Below are 18,952 nucleotides of genomic sequence, written 5' to 3'. Positions count from 1 at the left end.
TCTGTGCCCAAAGTAGAGGTTTACTGGTCAAAAAACTGTGAGCATGTCAGTCATGATTCAGCTGTGTTATCGTCATCAGTTATTAGAACTGAGTTTTCAACTTGTAAGTAGTGTCAACATCAACATCGACAGGGAAGCTTTTTCTGAAAACTCAGAAATATTTGACTTATGCTTAGTAATGTGAAGGTGCCTGCAAACCAAACATGTGACACGAACACTGGCAAGTCTTAACCACGTGAATCTTTCCCATCTCTACTATGCATCTCATATGACCTGAACACAGCACAAGTCACGTCAAAGTAAAATTCCTTTTTCATGACGTGTTTAAAATATTTACAATTTTCCCTGTGTATCTCTGATAATCATTTGTTTTCCTGTAAACAGCAACTGCCTTGTGAGAGCATGAGACAGTTTCTCTAAATGTTGAATGTAAAGAACACACCTTTTACCACAAAACAATTGTTATACATGAATTTAGGTCTAGTAATTCTAAAATTATATTTAAATTGTAGTTTCTCCATTCCTCAGAGTCTGTCCGAGAGTTGACGCAACTGCATTGATTGCCAGTTTCTGCCAGGCCACATGAGATCCCATTGAAGCAGATAGATTTAAGATAGTCTCAAGTGCCAGACAAACGATTGGCCAGTCAAATCAACCAGCTTTCCAATGGCCTTCTCCACAAACTGCTGCTACCAAATCGCCCCTGGCACTACTGTGCTTGTAGTTTCTCAATAGAAAAAGATAATTTTAGTGTGTTACTTTTCTTAGAGTAGCTTATGAAAAACAGCACCTTAGCTGACAGTGGATTTTCTGCAATTGCTTGGTGTCAGAGGAAAAGATTATCTGTGATTGAATTTTGCAGAGATTTGCTCTCACTTCATACTTCTGTGATTGTACAGTCCTGTTTGAAATTATTGGCACCCCTGAATTTTAAGTACTGAACTTGGAATATATTCCAATAAAAAAGGAAAATTAACCAATTTTGTATTATCAAAAAATCTTTTAAAAAAAAAAAGGTCTAAGGTCACTGAACAAATGAAAAAATTTACCCCAGCCACAATTATTGGCACCTTTCATAAATATTTGGTTGCAGAACCTTTGGCAACAATGGCAGACGCTAACCGTTTCTTGTAGCCATCTAGAAGTTTCTTGCACTTTTCTGCCGGTAGTTTCTGCCACTTTTAAGTTTGCAGGAGTCCTTTATGCTATGGCAGATTTCAGCTCTCTCCAAAGGTTTTCAGTGGGATTTAGTTCAGGACTCATTGCTTGCAAGTTCAAACCACACCATCTATTTTTTTTTTTTTTTTTTTTTTGTAACCATTCTTCGATATGTGTTTTGGGTCGTTGTCCTGATGCTAGACCCAAACCGATGCACTGCATTCCCAAAGAACTCTACTTTGGTTTCATCTTTCCGTAGAACATTATCCCAGACAGACTGGGGCTTATCTCTGAAAGTTGTTGGAAACATTAGTCCTACCTTTTTGGGCCTTTCTTTCAATATTGGTGACGTCCTTGGCCTTCGGCTATAACCACCACCCCAGGTTGACTAGGTCAGCCTGAAGTTCTTTAGATGTCTTGTGTGGTGTTTTTCAACATCCTGCATCAACCTTTGCAGACTTCTGTCACTGAGTTTTTTCTTAGCGCCACATCCTGGAAGCATCTTAACAGTTTGTGAAAGACTGTGAAACTTCTTGGTAACATTACGAACTGTTGAAACAGGGATTTCAAGATCTTTGGCGATTACCTTGTAGCCTTTGGAATGGTTGTGTGTTTTGATGATAGCATTTCTGTTGCTCTCAGACAGCTCATTTGTCTTCGCCACACTGAAAATTAAGCACAGCTGAGTCTTATTTGTTTCTTGTTTTGTTTGAGGAACTAATTCAAATGCATCAAAAGAGTGCAATAATTGTGTCAAGCACCTATTTATGTCTGTATTTTTTTTATTCCACTATATAAAAGCTTTGTATTCTTTCATTAACTTTGGAAATTTTCTTGAATATTCTGATTGTAAAAAATTGGTTAATTTGCATTTATTTTTGAATATATTCTTAATTCTGTACTTAAATTTCAGGGGTGCCAATAATTTAAACCAGCACCCTTAACTATGCCAGTCTTTAATCATAGAAACAAGCCGTTCCTCTTGAACCATTTACTCCCTCCCTCTCTTGTTAGTCTTGAAATAAGTCAAGTCTCTTACAGCTGGTGATAGTTTGAATATCCAAATGCCATGATGCAGTTGCATTGAAATGCTTGCTGCTGAAATGCAGTGTGATAAGAATTGCAGTAATCACGAGATATACATAATCTGCACAACCGGTCGATGGATTTTCACCTGGTTGTATCAGTGCAGATGGCAGATAATGACTTGATACTTACTGTATATTATGGGGATATAAAATGCATAGCTGGGGTCCTCACTTTTGTAGTATTTTTTGCCGTGTGATGTGTTGAGGGCTGGGGAGAAACTTAAAATGAAAATTAAAATGAGGGAAGTGCTGGGGAAAGAATGTAACAATAAACTGAAATAGTAGTAGAATATTTAAAAAAAAAAAAAAACTTGCTGATTTTTATTTAAAAAAAAAAAATTGAATTTATCTTACATTTGCACAGGGCTGTTGCATAATGCTTTAGAGAAAAGCTCAGCAATAATAAGCTTTAGCTCTGTGATTAACCTGCAACAAGGTTATAGATAGATACGTATTCTTAGCCTCACGTGAATCAATGCAAAAATCATTGATCAGACGAACAGCTAGCCCGGATCCCGCATTTCCAGGAAAATAATTCACCTGCAAGCATTTCTAAATCTCACTAATTAACACATTGTCTGTTTTGTTTAATCTGTTAAAAAGTGTAAAAGTCACTTTGTGGTTTTAGGGGGGCCTGTGTGAGCCAGGCTAGCTTTTACCCTTGTCTCTAGCCTTTATGCTAAGCTAAGCTAACTGGCTGTCGGACACAGACTGGTATTCATCTTCTCATTTAACCCTTGACAAGAAAATGAAAAAACCTTTTTCCCAAAATCTAAAACTATTCCTGTACATTTTTGATTTTGGAAACAGTAGTTTGACCAAATGGTCCTAACTCAAGGCCCTCCTACTACGTTTTGTCGGAACTGTCAGCTGTATCACATGGTCAACCTCATTTATTTCAACAGCTCCATCTCCATCACAAATGAGCAAACTCTGTCCTGGACTGTGAGTTTGGATTGTTTTGTCAATCATATATTTTTTTTAATTACAAAATACGTTTAAAAAAAAAAACTTGCTGATTTTTATTTAAAAAAAAAAAATTGAATTTATCTTACATTTGCACAGGGCTGTTGCATAATGCTTTAGAGAAAAGCTCAGCAATAATAAGCTTTAGCTCTGTGATTAACCTGCAACAAGGTTATAGATAGATACGTATTCTTAGCCTCACGTGAATCAATGCAAAAATCATTGATCAGACGAACAGCTAGCCCGGATCCCGCATTTCCAGGAAAATAATTCACCTGCAAGCATTTCTAAATCTCACTAATTAACACATTGTCTGTTTTGTTTAATCTGTTAAAAAGTGTAAAAGTCACTTTGTGGTTTTAGGGGGGCCTGTGTGAGCCAGGCTAGCTTTTACCCTTGTCTCTAGCCTTTATGCTAAGCTAAGCTAACTGGCTGTCGGACACAGACTGGTATTCATCTTCTCATTTAACCCTTGACAAGAAAATGAAAAAACCTTTTTCCCAAAATCTAAAACTATTCCTGTACATTTTTGATTTTGGAAACAGTAGTTTGACCAAATGGTCCTAACTCAAGGCCCTCCTACTACGTTTTGTCGGAACTGTCAGCTGTATCACATGGTCAACCTCATTTATTTCAACAGCTCCATCTCCATCACAAATGAGCAAACTCTGTCCTGGACAGTGAGTTTGGATTGTTTTGTCAATCATATATTTTTTTTAATTACAAAATACGTTTAAAAAAAAAAAAATTTCAGATCACATTGTGACGTGAAAGTAATGTTGACGAGGATACGTAAACCAGGTTAGGAATACACTTTGATGTTTATTTTCTGTGTTGCTTTTCTGTTAGCATCCTGTCAAAATCTGGCCCATCCATAGGGTCTGTTCAGCAGAGGGTCCAGCATGTTTAGAAGCTTCTCACTGGGAGCAAGTGATTCATAGTTCCTGATTTTAAAAGTTATTCTTTGAAAGGCCCCAGTGGCTAGAAAATGAGAGCTGTATTTCTCGACAGATAGAGAAGGTTAAAGAAGAATGGAGGCCGGGGTAATAGCAAATGTGAGAAAAGCGGTGTTAAAGAAATAAGAGAAGGTATAACAAGTGGAAAAGAGGATAATTTATGCATGGATGAAGGATGTTTGTGGAGGGTGGGGGTGCTCAATAAGAGAGGTTAAATAAGTAGTTGACTGTTTCAACAAGCACAATAAACAGGTGTTCATTACAGTGGGAATATGATGTGAGGCTTGGTTGTATCTAATTAGCACCTAAAAAAATATGCTTCTTTACAGTTTCTAAAGTAGAAGGTGACAAGTATCGAAGCCACCTAACACAATTTATCAGCAGTTGTTGAAATATCACCGCTTGCAGTGTTCTGGTTATCCATTAAACAAAGGCACTCATTTACTCATCAGGTGTCCTCGTCACAAGAGAGAGGGCAGTTATGAGAGCAGTTGTTTAATAGAAATGTGAAGAGTCATACAGGCTGTTAGGAAGTTAATCATTGATATTTCAACAATGTTATAATCACCCTGTTGTTTGACTCTGCCCAGAGACAGATTTGGTTATCTATGGCCAACTCCATCCAGATGGCAAGATGAATGATTAACAGAGTCAATATAGCAGAGGAATAATATACTTACACAGCTAGCGTAAAATATGGAATAAAGAAACCATCCAGTGTCATCAGTGAAATCAAGATCCACCTCAGGCAGTTAAAGAGAAGCTGTGTGTTTCATGTACAGTCAAAAAAAAAAAACAGGCTGAAGGGCAAAGCTGGACATTGAATTTTCTATTGACTGGTGTTAGGCTGTGAGCTATAAATTTCCCCATTGTTGCAAATGAAATCAATAGGTAATTAGTTCCTTGTTGAAATTGCCAGCCTGGTTTATTGCAACTTCAGTGTAGTTTTTGTTGGTTTGGCCATCATTCCCATTGGAAATGATACCAGTGTATGCAACATGTTAACTGCTGAGATCTGGAAAATGGGCAACATTGCTAAAAAGAAGTCAGGCGAAAACACAAGAAAAACAAGTGGACAGACGATCATTTGGTCAGATATCGTCACATTTACAGTCTGTTTCAGTCTGAGTGTGAAAGAAACGTTCACGTCACGTTGTAAATATCGGGATTTTCTAACAGCAACAGTATCACCCACTCGGTAAAAACAACTATATAAATGACAGAAAAAACACTGGAAAACACACTACAAAGCCACCATTGCTGGCAGTCATATCCAATTAAAATCCAATGTTAACACTAATACAACTGATTCAGCTAATCTAAAGGAAGCTATGCAGTTTCTATCTTATTTCATTTGTTAATGAACCGCTCCAAATATGTAACGTCACAAAAGTAACAAGTTAAGGGTGATGTGACTACAAGACTAGCACCATCTTGGAATAACGCACAAACACTCCTAAATTGGAATTACAGGAGGTTTTTCTATTCTTCACATTCTGCCTACATTGCACGCAGGCAGTTTTCCCGCTGACATTTCATGTGTTCTCACTTGTGGTTATTCTCTACCAAATAAAGTGGATAATCAAGCCAAACTGCCGGCTTGTTTACAACCTGTTCAGTCATCTGACTGCTCGTGTTTATTGCCTCGTCGGACTTTTTGGTAGTTATGTTGTCGTGTTCCCACTTCCCAGCAGCGAATCTGGTGAGTAAAATGTGATCATAACAGATAGAAATGAAGAGCTTTGTAAAAAAAAAAAAAAAAAAAAGAACCCAAGTGGTAATAAACCAGAAGTTTCCTTTAAAATTCAAGACCACACCGCTTGTGTAAAATAAATATTGGTAAAAGCAACGATGTATAATGCCGAAGGTGTTGATATTATAATAGTCTTGTACCTGCAGGTGCATCGGTTTCAAAAATTCTCTTTGGAGGCTGAACAAGTCGACAGCCTCGCGTCCTCCAGCTGTGCCTTTGTCAGCACCTCAACTTCATAACCCTCTGTCTCGCAGTCTGCCTCCTTCACTGCGTGGCAGCCTGGCGTTTTGCCTGCTCCGTGATGCACTGAAACTTATTTTGCCCAGCACTACTTCAATCAGATACATTACCTGCCGTATTATGTTTTTCCTGTGTATGACTCGTTATTACTCTTTATGTGAAGATGAGAGTCAGGTGCTGACAGCCTGATAATTCTCACCACACAGGACCATTCCTGGAAACAATATAATTTGATCCCATATGTTGAATAATGCAGCAGTTATTTCACTTCAGGGTTTCATTTAGATGACTTATTATTGCATTGTCTATCCTAAACTCCCTTTTTTATGCATTTGTTTTGTTCCTCAGGCGGGGAGCCCGACTTCCGTCAATGCTCCATGCAGTTTCTCAAGGACGTCAGTTTCCCCCTCAAGCCAGGACATCTGCAGGTACAAACCACTTCAACCTCATTTCACTCTTACTGCCACTGATATAATTTATGTCCACAGTGATATCAACATCTGAGGACACAAATTTGATCCTTTTTATCAGTCCATTATTGGTGAAGAACGTTACTAGTGGGTGTTGTTGGTTTGCTGTTTAAACTTGAGCAACACACTATCGCTGTGTGGAGTAGCCCTGGTTGCATGTAACCTGCTGTAAAGTAGATTTGATTGAAACATGGGTTGTCCAGTGTTTGGTATTTTCAGGCAGAGCCCCAGAAAACCTTTATCTCCTTTTTTTTTTTTTTTTTCTCCAATTCCTTTGATTTCAAATGCATGATGTCTTTTCCATTTATCTTTTTTGCCCTTACCCGTTCCTTTTCCTGCCATCCTTTGCCACATGTTCCTCTCATAAACACACATGTGTAAACACTTTCACACCAGCAGTCAGGATCAGGCCGGTCAGAAGCAGACTGCAGTGGTTCTGTTGAATTCTAATGGTAAAACCTGTCAAGGTTCAGGAGGTATTTCAGTGACCACCCTCTGCACCGACGCCCTACCAGTCTCCAGACACACCAAACAACGAGACTGGCTTTCTCTGCTCCGCCCCTCCTCCGTCAACATCCGACCTAACAGTTCACTCAAGTTTTCTGTGTCTCTGAATGACGTGGGCCAGCGCGTGGACAGTCTCTGTCGCGGCCTGCACTTTATAGATCGCACCTGCTCCGAGGGAGAGCTGGAGCTGGAGCCTGAGCCTGCTCAGCCACCCAGCTTGGATCGAAGGGCGCACACCCTCAACGGCAAGCTAGCTTCAGCACCCGCACACCACCATCCAAATCCGACCTTCTCAACACACACCCACCCCCACATCGTTCCCTCCTTTACCAACAACTACAAATACATGATGGGCATCCATCCTACCAATTGTTTTCCATCTGACCCTGCAGTCATCGCCCCTCCTCCTCCTCTCTCCAACGGCCACCTCCACCCTCATCACTCCCCAAGCACCAACTTCCTCCGTCTCCTCCTCCCCTTCTCTCAATCCTCTACCTCGGCCAGCCTGCAGTGCTCTGAGCTGGGCAGCTATGCCTCTCACCTCCACATCACCAAGTCCTCTAGCACCCTGCTGGAAGGCAACGAGTCAGGGTTTCCACCTGAGGATCTACTGGCAGATGACAATGTGTTCGAGGAACACCAGTCCAGTCCAGCTCCAAAGAGAACCAGCCAGCTGGCAACCCCAGATACAGTCACCTTGGTTGGGCAGGGTGCTCTACTAGCCCCCCTGTGCTATATGGATGAGGACAGCGACTTGGACTGCTGCCCGTCCCCTTTGTCAGAGAAAACTGGGCCACTGTCACCCTATTCTCTATCTGGGGACTGCTGCAGGTGGGTGACCGTCTGGATGGTGTAATCTACACCCACCCTTACTGTGACTTGGTAGAGCCCAGACCACCCCTGTGCCCTTAACGTGGCAGTGAACCCCAGAGCCCTGTGGAGTAGTGGAGAGCTTCTCATTCTCTAGTGTAACTAGCCAGCAAATATCTTACACCTCAGCTATATTTTTCCTCAAAATCCCTGCTTGCAATGGACCTGTTAATCAGAGGAACCTGACACATAGACGCTGTAGTCTACACACACTGCAACAGCGTATGCCTCCTCCTCAGCTGTCCTGATTCAATCCCTCATGTGTGTGTCAAGTGCAAAAATGTGGACTCATTTAATTTCATACCATTTCATCTCGCTTCACTGTTATCTCAGTGCTCTGCCATGTTTTTCACTGTGCTGTCAAGCTGAGTTTTTTAAATTATATTTCATTCTTACTAGATCAATGAAGCATTAAAGTCTCTTACATGGGCTGCTGAAATTTGTGATTGATTTTTACCCATAAGCTTTAAGCTTTGCAGTAAAGGCAGGAATAGGGGCAATGACAATGTTAAGCAAAAATTAATTATACTGAGGAATGGAGTGTGCGTCTGTCTGAGAAATAGTGGAAAAGAGGCAGACCAGAGACAATGAATGGCGTTGAACCGATGGAGTCCGTCTTACTGGGTTAACGGGGCCGTCATCAGTCTTTTTCACACGACCGACTGTGTACAATCTGATTGGCAGAGCCAGGCCTTGTTAGGAGGAACAAGATGTGCGCAATATTTGATTAAAGACCAGGTCATGGCTGTGTGGCCCCTACAGACGAGGCTTGCTAGCAGTAAGTAGCTAAGAAAAGGAATTTTGAGCCCCTCATATATCACATTTAGCCCTTCTGGGGTACAGTATCTCTGCCTGGCAGCAGCTCACTAGACTGATGAGAGTAAAGTCTAAAACACAAAAGAATGTCAATTATAAATGTCTGTCTTTGTCGTCCCCTCAGCTGTGCACTGTGGATGTACTTGGTTCCAGATCAGACGTCTTATACGTCAGCTGTGGGCTGATAGAGAAACATGAGCTTAGAATTGGCAAGGTGAAGGACAGAGATCAGGAGGGAGAGATTATTGGCTTCAAATAGCTTGCATAGTCTCTGACTGCACACACACACACACACACATTCACAAACAAAAACGTCATGCCAGCTTTCTGTCAGGTGGCTTAAAACGTGATCTCAGAGCAGAGGCTGACCTCACCTATGAAAGTGCGTGTGTGTGTGTGTGTGTGTGTGTGTGTGTGTGGGTGGGTGGGTGGGTGGGTGGGTGTGTGTGTGGGTGGTTGTCTTCACAGACGAAGAGTATGTTAATTATTAGCCAGCTCTTTTATTGACAACATTTAAGAATGTGAAAAATGTTAAAAACAGCGTTATGCTTTCATTCAGTGTTTCTCATCAAAACATATTGTGTGTATCCTAGCAAACACATTGAATGCATTTCCATTCTCATAAAAGCTGATTTCTATGATTATTTTAAAAACCTACATTGCTTAACATTTGTATTTACATTAGCTAATAGTTATCTTCCTACCTGCCTTTCACTTGGTGCTTTGTTATGTTACTTGACACATTACTGCCAGCATCTGATGATCAGCAGAAAGGCAAATAAACAGATTTCATTTAACCCGTCTTTCTTTGAAGTAAATGGCCATTTTTACAGTCAGGCTTATGTTTCTTTGCTTTGAATACCTTTTCACCTTCTCCAGTTCTTGATTCACCTCTTCTCCTCTTCTTTGTGTTTTTATGGCTTGCAAGGTCTACATATTTGCATTACCGCCCTCTGTCATTCTCATGCACTTACTAGTAGAGTACTAGATACAAACAAAACCAACAAAAACATCCATAGAACCTCTAGCATTTAAAACCTCCGCAGGGTACCTTTAAACTTTCATGTCTGCAATATAAACCAACTGGGGTCTGTGTAATTCCTTAACCTTCCTCCAAGAGATACGTTTTCTTTTCTCAGGAAATTTAATATTGTCTTTTAAGGCAAGCATAGCCACACAAAGAGAGACAAGTAACCTTTTAAGACGTGCGGAAAGGGGAAAGGAGAAAACAGGTAGATGGCTCCTAGTGGTGTTGCCACTAATTCAGTTGTGTTTTTCTCTGATCAGTGTGTCTTTGGCAGAGTGTAGAGTGTTAACTATTGAGTCTGAAACAGGAGAGAACAAAACACCTCAGATGTCAGACTCAAAAAAACACAAAAAAAACAAAAACAGATTGGTGCTAAAAAATTAATTTAAACATTTCAGGATGAGGGCAGAACAAGGAATAACTGGAGGGAAGGGATCTTATAGTGACAGAGTGAGAGAGTGAAAAGATGCCACAGGAGAAAAGAGCGAGGAAGCAGACAAGCGAGAACAGGAAGAAAGTGAATGCCTCGCCAGGGCTGTAATGCTGCCGTGCTTGTTTCCCTCTGAGCTTGTGGTGCTTACGATTTCCCGACTCTGTTTTGCTTCTCACATTTTAATGTTGACATACTCTAACGGTGCTTCTGCCATCTAAAAATTACTGATAAAAACAGGGAGTGTTTTGGCTACGCAAGTGATGCAAATTAACTTTTAACTTCCTTCCTATGCCAGTGCTTGGAGTGTGCTGCTGCTGACACAGATACAGTTAATTTAGCGTGTAAGATCATTATGTTCATCTGTTTAATGTATGGAGGTACATTACCTTGAATGATAAAACCTGAATTTTCCAAGCTCTGTTTGTGAGATTTCTGTCTCTCAAGTGTGTTTTGAAGCAATATATGCAGTCTAGGCTGTTTTTAGCAGCCTCCATGAAATTTAGCAAAAACCTTTGCTAAATTTTACATTTCCTGACAGGAGAACAGTCCATGTCACTCATGTTGTTTACTGATCATTTTATTTCCACCATTGCTCCATGTGGAGGGGTAGGGATTTTTCTGTAGTTATCCCCTCCTACGCTTAAAAAAATTCCACATCAACATTAGAATAATTTGTTAAATCTGTCCATTTCAGCAGGCACCAGCCCTTGATATGAGCACCGAGTGTCCAGGTCCTTAGGCTTATTTTCGTTGTTTATTTATTTAGAAATAGGAGTACAGTACATTATGTGTGGGATGAGAATTTGCAGTTCATCTTGCGATCCATGTAAACAAACAAAAACAGAGCAGCCCAGCCATAACCAACAGGAATAAAGCCTCTTCTAGAGATGTTAATTGTGTCTCGTCTATCCTTTAATCCCTCGGTCCTCATTCCAGTCCCCCCACCTCCTCCTCTCTTAAAGAAACCCGTAGAAATGACCTATTTTTATCCTCCTTCGTTCACTTTGTCTTTTAATCTTGTAACGCTTCAGTGAAGTCTGGAAATAGATGTTAACTTGCTTGCTCACTTTCTAAGATGTGTGGGCGCATGTGGGTGTGCATGTGTGGCTTCATGTGTCCTTACCCTCCCCTGAACCAGGATAAAGACAATCCCATTTGATAACCCTGCTCTCTCCTCCTTCTCCACCTCTTTCCATGCTTTTTGTTTACTTGTTTCTTCATCCCCAGAGTGAAAGTGCCACTGCTCCCTGCATCTCACGCCAGGCAAAACATAGTAGAAGTCTTTGCTAGTTTATGCATCTGCTGGTAGAAATTGGTGGTAAAAAGTGCGTTTGAAGGATAGGGTCGAATAAACTACTTGCACCTTCCCTACTGCTTCATTTATCTACGAAGCCTCTGCAGGGACATCATGTGCACTTTATCCTACACTTCAACAGATTTTCTTCCCTTTACAACTGCTCTGTTAGTCTAGCCATAGACATAAGCCTGGCCTTTAATCAAAGTTGTGTTGTGGTGAAACAAGCAGCAGCTGATTTTGTTCAGTGGCCTGGAAATGAAGTCTGAGATCATAATGAGTTTAGCTTCTGCTTCCTCCTAGTAGGGTGTGTGTGTGTGTGTGTGTGTGTGTGTGTGTGTGTGTGTGTGTGTGTGTGTGTGTGTGTGTGTGTGTGTGTGTGTGTGTGTGTGTGTGTGTGTGTGTGTGTGTGTGTGTGTGTGTGTGAGTGATATTGACTTAACTTGGAGGTAATAGATTGCTCTAATAACCTTTTCTAGCCCCTCATTTTGTTCCTTACCACTGAAACTCCCTGCTTTGGCAGACTTACTGGTGTAAGTGTGTACTCAGTCTGGATTCTGACACAATCTGTCTCAGCATCGGTTGCAAAGACACACTCTCACTTACACTGAACAGGCAGACTCAGACAAATACACTCCTGTGTGTGGGTGACTAGTAGCTCATGTCCTCCAACCTGTCAGACAGTGTCCGTTATATGTGATCTCGAGGAGGAGAGGCAGACCACTTCGGTCTGATATTAAAAATCGGATTGGTTCTTCTCACTGGGAAAAACCTGTTCAGCGGTCCTTAGAGGTAGCAGACACCTAATCAAATGTTCCGGTTGTTGGTATCTGTTCCCAGAATACCTTAAGAAGACTTTGCAAGCATCTACTGGGGCTGAACACAATATTACAAACACCTGTTACTTGAAATCCAAATGCAAGTAGTAGCATTGCAACAAATAACAGATTTGAGAAGCTTTAAAAAATTCAACTAATTAAAAACAACTTAGTTTTAGTTTTAGTATGAATGCAAACTTGACCAAGGCAACCTTAACATGGATAGTTGAATTGTATGAAAAAAAGAATATCTACTATTATATAGTTGGTTGCATCATCCAGTTTATAATTCATTCATAAGAACACATTTGTAACGTGAAGGGTGGTGTTGATGAAGGGGTACTCGAGTTCGTCTTACAGGACTGTGGGGGTACATCTGAAACACAGGGTTCAGAAACCAAATGCCACGACACTGCTGTTGACTGCAAGCCTGGTGTGTGTGTGTGTGTGTGTGTGTGTGTCAACCTAGCGCAGTTATCATTACATGTAACTTGTATCAGTTCTTCCAACACAAAAACGAAGATTGGTGCTGGCACGGCTGTAGGGTAACTGAGATTAGATTTGCTGCGTTCAATTTTGTGCTGCGACGTTGCAGGAACACAGAAAATTGTTTTCTGAAAATGTCATTTTGATTTGCAAATGAAGTGCTTTGAATCAAATTAGTTTGTGTTGATTGGTTTTATTCATGTGGGACATGTATTGATTCTGCTTGCAGGTTGTTAATATGATTTTATATTTGTGAAATTATATTCCACCTGCTGTGTTTTCTGTCTTTGGCATATCTATATCTGTCTGTGAGCGTTTTCTAAACACCTTGTCTTAATATACGTACTACTAGAGGATGCTACTAGTTTGCAGACATTTATCTTCCAAGATTCAAATTTGCTTGTATTTGGGGAAATATCTGTCAGCTTTGCCTGCCGACTTTTCTCTTTCTGATCTTTCCTCTCCCCTGTCTTCCTTGTGTTACAGCTGTCTTGCCTCTAGCTTAGTCTTGACTGTATTCTTTGGCTCCCGTAGGATTTGTCACTGTGAAGGGGATGACGAGAGTCCTCTGATCACACCATGCCACTGCACGGGGAGCCTGCGCTTTGTCCACCAGGCCTGTCTACAGCAGTGGATCAAGAGCTCCGACACTCGCTGCTGTGAGCTCTGTAAATATGAGTTCATCATGGAGACCAAGCTCAAACCACTGCGCAAGGTAACACAGTTTGTATGAGGAAATATTTGTCTGAAATGGAACGTAATGTCAATTAATGCTCATGTTCGTTAGTTCAGTCTCAGTTAATACATTCAGCCTGTCACTGTCCCAACTAAGCTCACATGACTCTTTTGTTATGAAGCTGAAAATGCCAAAAGCTTTCTCCAATCTTTCACGCAGATAACACAAGCATGACGATGGGCTTTGAAGCCGTTTTCATAAGCGTAACCTGTTTTGGGGGGGGTTGTGATTCATTTCACATGGTTTAGAGGCAGTACACTGCCAGTACCATTAAAGGCTCTTATCAGTCACTGTGGCCTGGAGATATCAGGACACTCTAATTAAAATCCCTCCACCCTTCATTAGCTGCACAAAAGGCCTTAAACAAATGCTCCGCTGTTAATAGCTTCTGAATCCCACCGGTGAACATCGGAGTTGTTTGTGTTAGTGCGCAAAGAAATTTGAGATGAGATGAGGATGTCGGTCTTGGTACGGAGTAAGGATGCTTGTTTTCATCTCATACCTGCTTCTTGTCAAAGTACGCTGCAATCCTGCCATTTCATCACCGGATACATGGGTAATGCATTTGGATGTTGGGAGAGCCTATACAGCTTGTACACTGACATGATAGTTTGTGTTTTCCTTGCATTGCTGGGCTCACTTCCTGATGTATTGTTCAGCCAGTGACAGACAAGGTGCTAGAGTGTGTTAACTGAGCCAGCTGGCAGGCAGCAGGGTAGCTGGCCTCTGTGTGCTCAGTGCAGCATGCCACTTTTATTTTCTATCTTACTCACATTGGATCTTGATCACAGTAGCTGAATGCCCTCCATCAAATATTTAGCTCACACTGTGAGCGGCTTCGGAAGACGGCCAACAGTTAAAGCGTTAAGTGCGTGTTTGAAATTATGCCTCCGTTTTTCTGCATAAATGCATTGTGTGTGCCCCTTTTTGACCTTCTCAAATGCCCTTCCTTTGTCCTCTCTGCCGCAGTGGGAGAAGCTACAGATGACGGCGAGCGAGAGAAGGAAGATCATGTGTTCGGTCACCTTCCACATCATCGCCATCACCTGCGTGGTGTGGTCGCTCTACGTTCTCATCGACAGAACAGCAGACGAAATCAAAGAAGGTCAGCACAGACTCAGACTCACACACACAAGCATACAAATAAGAAATAACATAACCACATTGTCTGATGTTAGATGTACTGTTGTGTTCATCCATTCATCCACAATCTTCCACCGTCTCAGAATCATTCATGTACAGCATTTAACGACAAAACTGCATAACTGTAGTGTTATTTCAGTGGTGTGAATGTTAAATGTGAATAATGGGAATTGTTCTCTAAGACTGAAATTTATGTGGGTGTAATTCACTTGCAGAAGCTCAGTGGGCATTAAAGTCACGGCTGAGACCAAACAAATGTGTAGAAATTTTATCTGTATGTTTTTTGGACTTTCAATTCAGTTCACTTTGATTTTTAGACCTGTAGTCCATGAAAGAGAGAGGTAAGAGATAAAAGAAAAGAAGACATAAGATTTTTTTTGAAATAGATAATTGCATTTATCATTCTCAAATCCAGTTTTTTGATTGAAATTTTAGATCAGGTTTCATGTGTGTGCTGTGAATTAAAATGTCAGTTCATGGTTAATCTTATGGTTAGAGGAAAGAACGTAGTCAACAAAAGGTCCTCACGAGGATATAATATTTGTTTTTATGACTGTGTACTTGTGTGCATGTGTGTGCAAGGGTTATCAGCACTTACCTGTGTCACAGAAGATGACTTTGTGTAACATAGAGTGCAAAGTCCGGCAGCAATGTGACAGCAGCAGTTAGTACCAGTTAGGCACATGTTTGTGGCAAAAACTGGACTCAGCAGCTAAAAGGTGAATGTCCAAACACACAATAATCTTAAGATGTTACTTCTCCAAAGAAGATTGATATCGCTCTCATGTCTTCATGCTAAATATGAAGCCAGCAGCTGTTCAGCTTAGCATAGCAAAAAGACTGGAAACAGCTGGACTGCCTCTGTCCAAAGGTAATCAAACCGGCCTACCAGCACCACTAAAGCTGACTAATTAACAAATTATATCTAGTTTGTTTACTCCGTACAAAAACCAGAGTGTGTAAACAGTGTGGGTTTCCCAGGGGCAATATGTGCCCGACTGTTTTTTGGCAGGGATCAGTCACTTTCTGGGGGCTTGTCGTCACCATGAGGATGCCAGGCAACCAGCCAAGACATTTTTGTACAGATTTAACAAACAAGATATAACTTGTAAGTGAGCTTAGTGAGCTTTTGAGGTGCCGGGTAGGTAGATTTTGTTACCTTTGCACAGCTGTTTCCCCCGTTTCTAGTCTTTGTGCTGAACTAAGCTGACCCGCCGCTGGCTGTGGCTTCATGTTTAGCTGACATCTTATGCGATCAGTATTGATCTCCTCATCTAACATTGGGAGAGAACCCATCGAAGCATATTTCCAAAAATGACAAACTATTCCTTCGAGGAATTTGTGGGTGCTCTTGCTGACCCCACAGCCTCTGGTTGCTTTGTATCCTGGCAAAGAAGGCTGCTTTGTCCCATGATAGGCTTTCAGATGCATGTGCCAACCTGGAACCTGCTGCTGATCATGGGCTGTAAAAGCTACAGGCAGTAATCCAGCAAGTAGTCAGCAGAGCATTATAATCTTTTAAAACATCAGAATAAGAGGGAAAAAAAAAAAAAGACTTGGAGTTTAACGGCCCCTTTAGCAGACCCTAGAGCCTTTGCTGCTCCTTACATCCATCCTGACCAAAGGGTCCAGAAGCACTTAGTTATGGAAAGACTGACGTCACCGTCCTCAGAGCGCCATGCTCCCGCAGTCAGGGCAAAAAATGGAGAAGGCAGTTTTAATGATGAGCTGTTGTAACATCCGGTGGCACGTTGTCTGCTGCCGCTCACTCCTCTCTGGCATATTTGGTGCTTCCGAGAAAGTGTACAGATGGAAGAGCAGGCTGTGCCTGTGTAGCCCAACCTGATGATTCAGACTTGTTAGTCCCTGAGGGCCATTGGGTTCAGTCACCATGGTGATGCCAAATAGTTTGTCACCGGTACTGGTTGTCCTCTGAAAAGTCACACAGAACCACGGTTTGCTTAAAGATGACAGCAGATTAGATCTAATGCACCTTGATAAGTATATTATTGTCTACTGCAAACTCAATGTGTATGATTGCATGATGAATTACATCCTAAAGTCTGCAACTGCAATGTTTCCCTTCACTTTAAATTTCTGATGACAGCAGATTTTTTTATTATTATGTTTGTGTGTCTTTGGTAATACATGAATCTAACGCTCTCTTTACTCATGCAGCCGGAAGAATTCCAGGTAAACATTTCAAGTTTGACCTTTTGACTTTAAAATTGTGTTGTCCCTGTCAGATATCAGACTTTACACCCTTCCCTTTTCTGCCTTGATTTCAGGATAGAAAGAATACTTCTTCACCCTTAAATACTGGTTATATTCACTCCACTTCACTGAATGTTCCAACCTGATGAACTCACAGAACTCAGACAGACAAAGGGTCAAGGAACGCACTGTGATTTTTTTTTTTTTTTTTTTCTGTCTTATGCTAAGAGTTTTGATTAAAACAAAAAACTTGACATATTGAGTTCATAAGAAGAAACAGGTGTACTGGTTCAGCTGGCTGCTCTGCTTAAAAAAAAAAAAAAAAAAAAGGAATCAGCTCATGTATTGATCTTCAAGTGAATTTATTTACAGTCAATAGGCTTATAAATTCACTGACATATTCTGATACAACAATGACACAAATCGGTCTCTTCTCATATAGTTAGATATGGGATAAAACACCTGATATCACTGTCCACAGTTATTACCATAATGATTATGTTTGCCTTGTTTGAATTGCTTCTTCCCGTAATATGAGGCACTTTTGTATTTCATTCCATATATTTATCATCAAGGTAGGATTTACAACTCGATTGTGGACTTTTCTTCCATTCATTCATCAAACTGCCTGAATTACGACATTAAAGGATTATGGGTTGCAGGTCAGCTGTGTATTGTCAAAAAGAGACAGGCTTTCTCTTCTCTGCCTCTTAGTTTTTGTTTTGGATGATGCTGCAGCTTGTTGCAAATATTTACGCTTCCAAAAACTGCTGTTTTTTTGTTTGTTTTTTTTGTTTTTTGGGTTTTTGTTGTTTTCGGTTTTTTTTTGGTTTTTTTTACTGCTTGCTTGGAGCCTTATATTTCAGGGGGTTTTAATTTGCAGAAATGCTGCAACTGCCTCCAGGGCCATAGAAATGTTTTTGCACAGTTAAGCAAATTAACTGTAATTCACATAATGCACATTACTGCTAACCATTTTATAATTTCCTCTGTGGTGTTTTAGTTCATTTTAATGTTGTTGTTCCCACTTTCCATGCAGCCATTTGTTTCTTTTTGTTGTATATAATTATTTTCGGGGCATTTTGTGCCTTTATTTGAAAGTGACGTTGGAGAGATGGCAGGAAATGAGAGGAGAGAGATGGGGACTGACATGCAACAAAGGTCCCCGGCTGGACACAAACAGGGGACGCTGCGGTTCATAGTCAGCGCCTGGACCCCTATGGCACCAGGCTTCCCCCAGTTGTTTCTATTCATGTCCCTACAGTATGAAAATCAACTTGCAGACTTTAAACCTGCTTGAGTTAGATAATAACGAACACCATCTCTGGTTTTATTGAGATTGGTTACTTTACTTGAAAAAAGTACAGTGATTTGAAAAGTTTGCACTGCATTAGCAATGTGCGATAAGAATAAATTACTTATTCAGGGTAAATGTAATTTTATAACACATTATTGACACATATGGTGCAATTTCTGGAAAATCAGTTGAGAAACATTTCTATGGATGGCAGGACCAGTTGGGTATTTCCTTCTTTTGTCTACTTTAGTGAATTAAATATCTGATAAAATCAGGAAACTTTATCACATTGATGAAAAGATAATTGTAAAATCCAATCATTTCCCACGATGATATGCAACAGTTCCCTCACTGAACTAATACATCCACAAATATTCAAAAGGGATAGCCAACACACTATAAACAATATGGCAAAACTTCTGGTAGAGAAATTTATATTTTATCATGCTGTATGCCATCTTATGGCCCAACCGTACTGCATTGCCACAGAAAAATTACACGGTTTTGACCAAAATAAATGCAAACATGATATTCACTATCTCAAGCAAGTTGAAAGTCTCAGGAATTTGATTTTACTACTGTACAGATTTCAACAAAAAAAAAAAAACACAAATAGATATCATAAAGAGGTATAAAATGCTGGAAAATAATAAAAAATACACAGTCCAAAATGTATAAAA

The 18,952-nt window shown here is 40.6% G+C and overlaps 1 protein-coding gene across 4 annotated transcripts in view; it reads left to right on the top strand.

The window, feature by feature from the left end:
* Positions 1-18,952, top strand: part of march8 (membrane-associated ring finger (C3HC4) 8) — an 82,132-nt gene that overhangs the window by 59,059 nt on the left and 4,121 nt on the right. For 3 of the 4 annotated variants that reach the window (XM_040139466.1, XM_040139467.1, XM_040139468.1), the window contains exons 4-6: positions 6,510-6,589; positions 13,417-13,597; positions 14,588-14,723. In XM_040139466.1, coding sequence (XP_039995400.1) covers positions 6,510-6,589; positions 13,417-13,597; positions 14,588-14,723 — 397 coding nt within the window. Of the gene's footprint in view, positions 1-6,509; positions 6,590-7,027; positions 7,970-13,416; positions 13,598-14,587; positions 14,724-18,952 lie in introns of all 4 variants that reach the window. The other variant, XM_040139469.1, reaches the window with a different exon arrangement.

The sequence above is a fragment of the Xiphias gladius genome, chromosome 11 (assembly GCF_016859285.1).
Source record: "Xiphias gladius isolate SHS-SW01 ecotype Sanya breed wild chromosome 11, ASM1685928v1, whole genome shotgun sequence".
NCBI lineage: Eukaryota > Metazoa > Chordata > Actinopteri > Istiophoriformes > Xiphiidae > Xiphias > Xiphias gladius.
The sequence above is the reverse complement of the archived record's forward strand: the minus strand, read 5'-3'. Positions and strand labels throughout refer to the sequence as shown.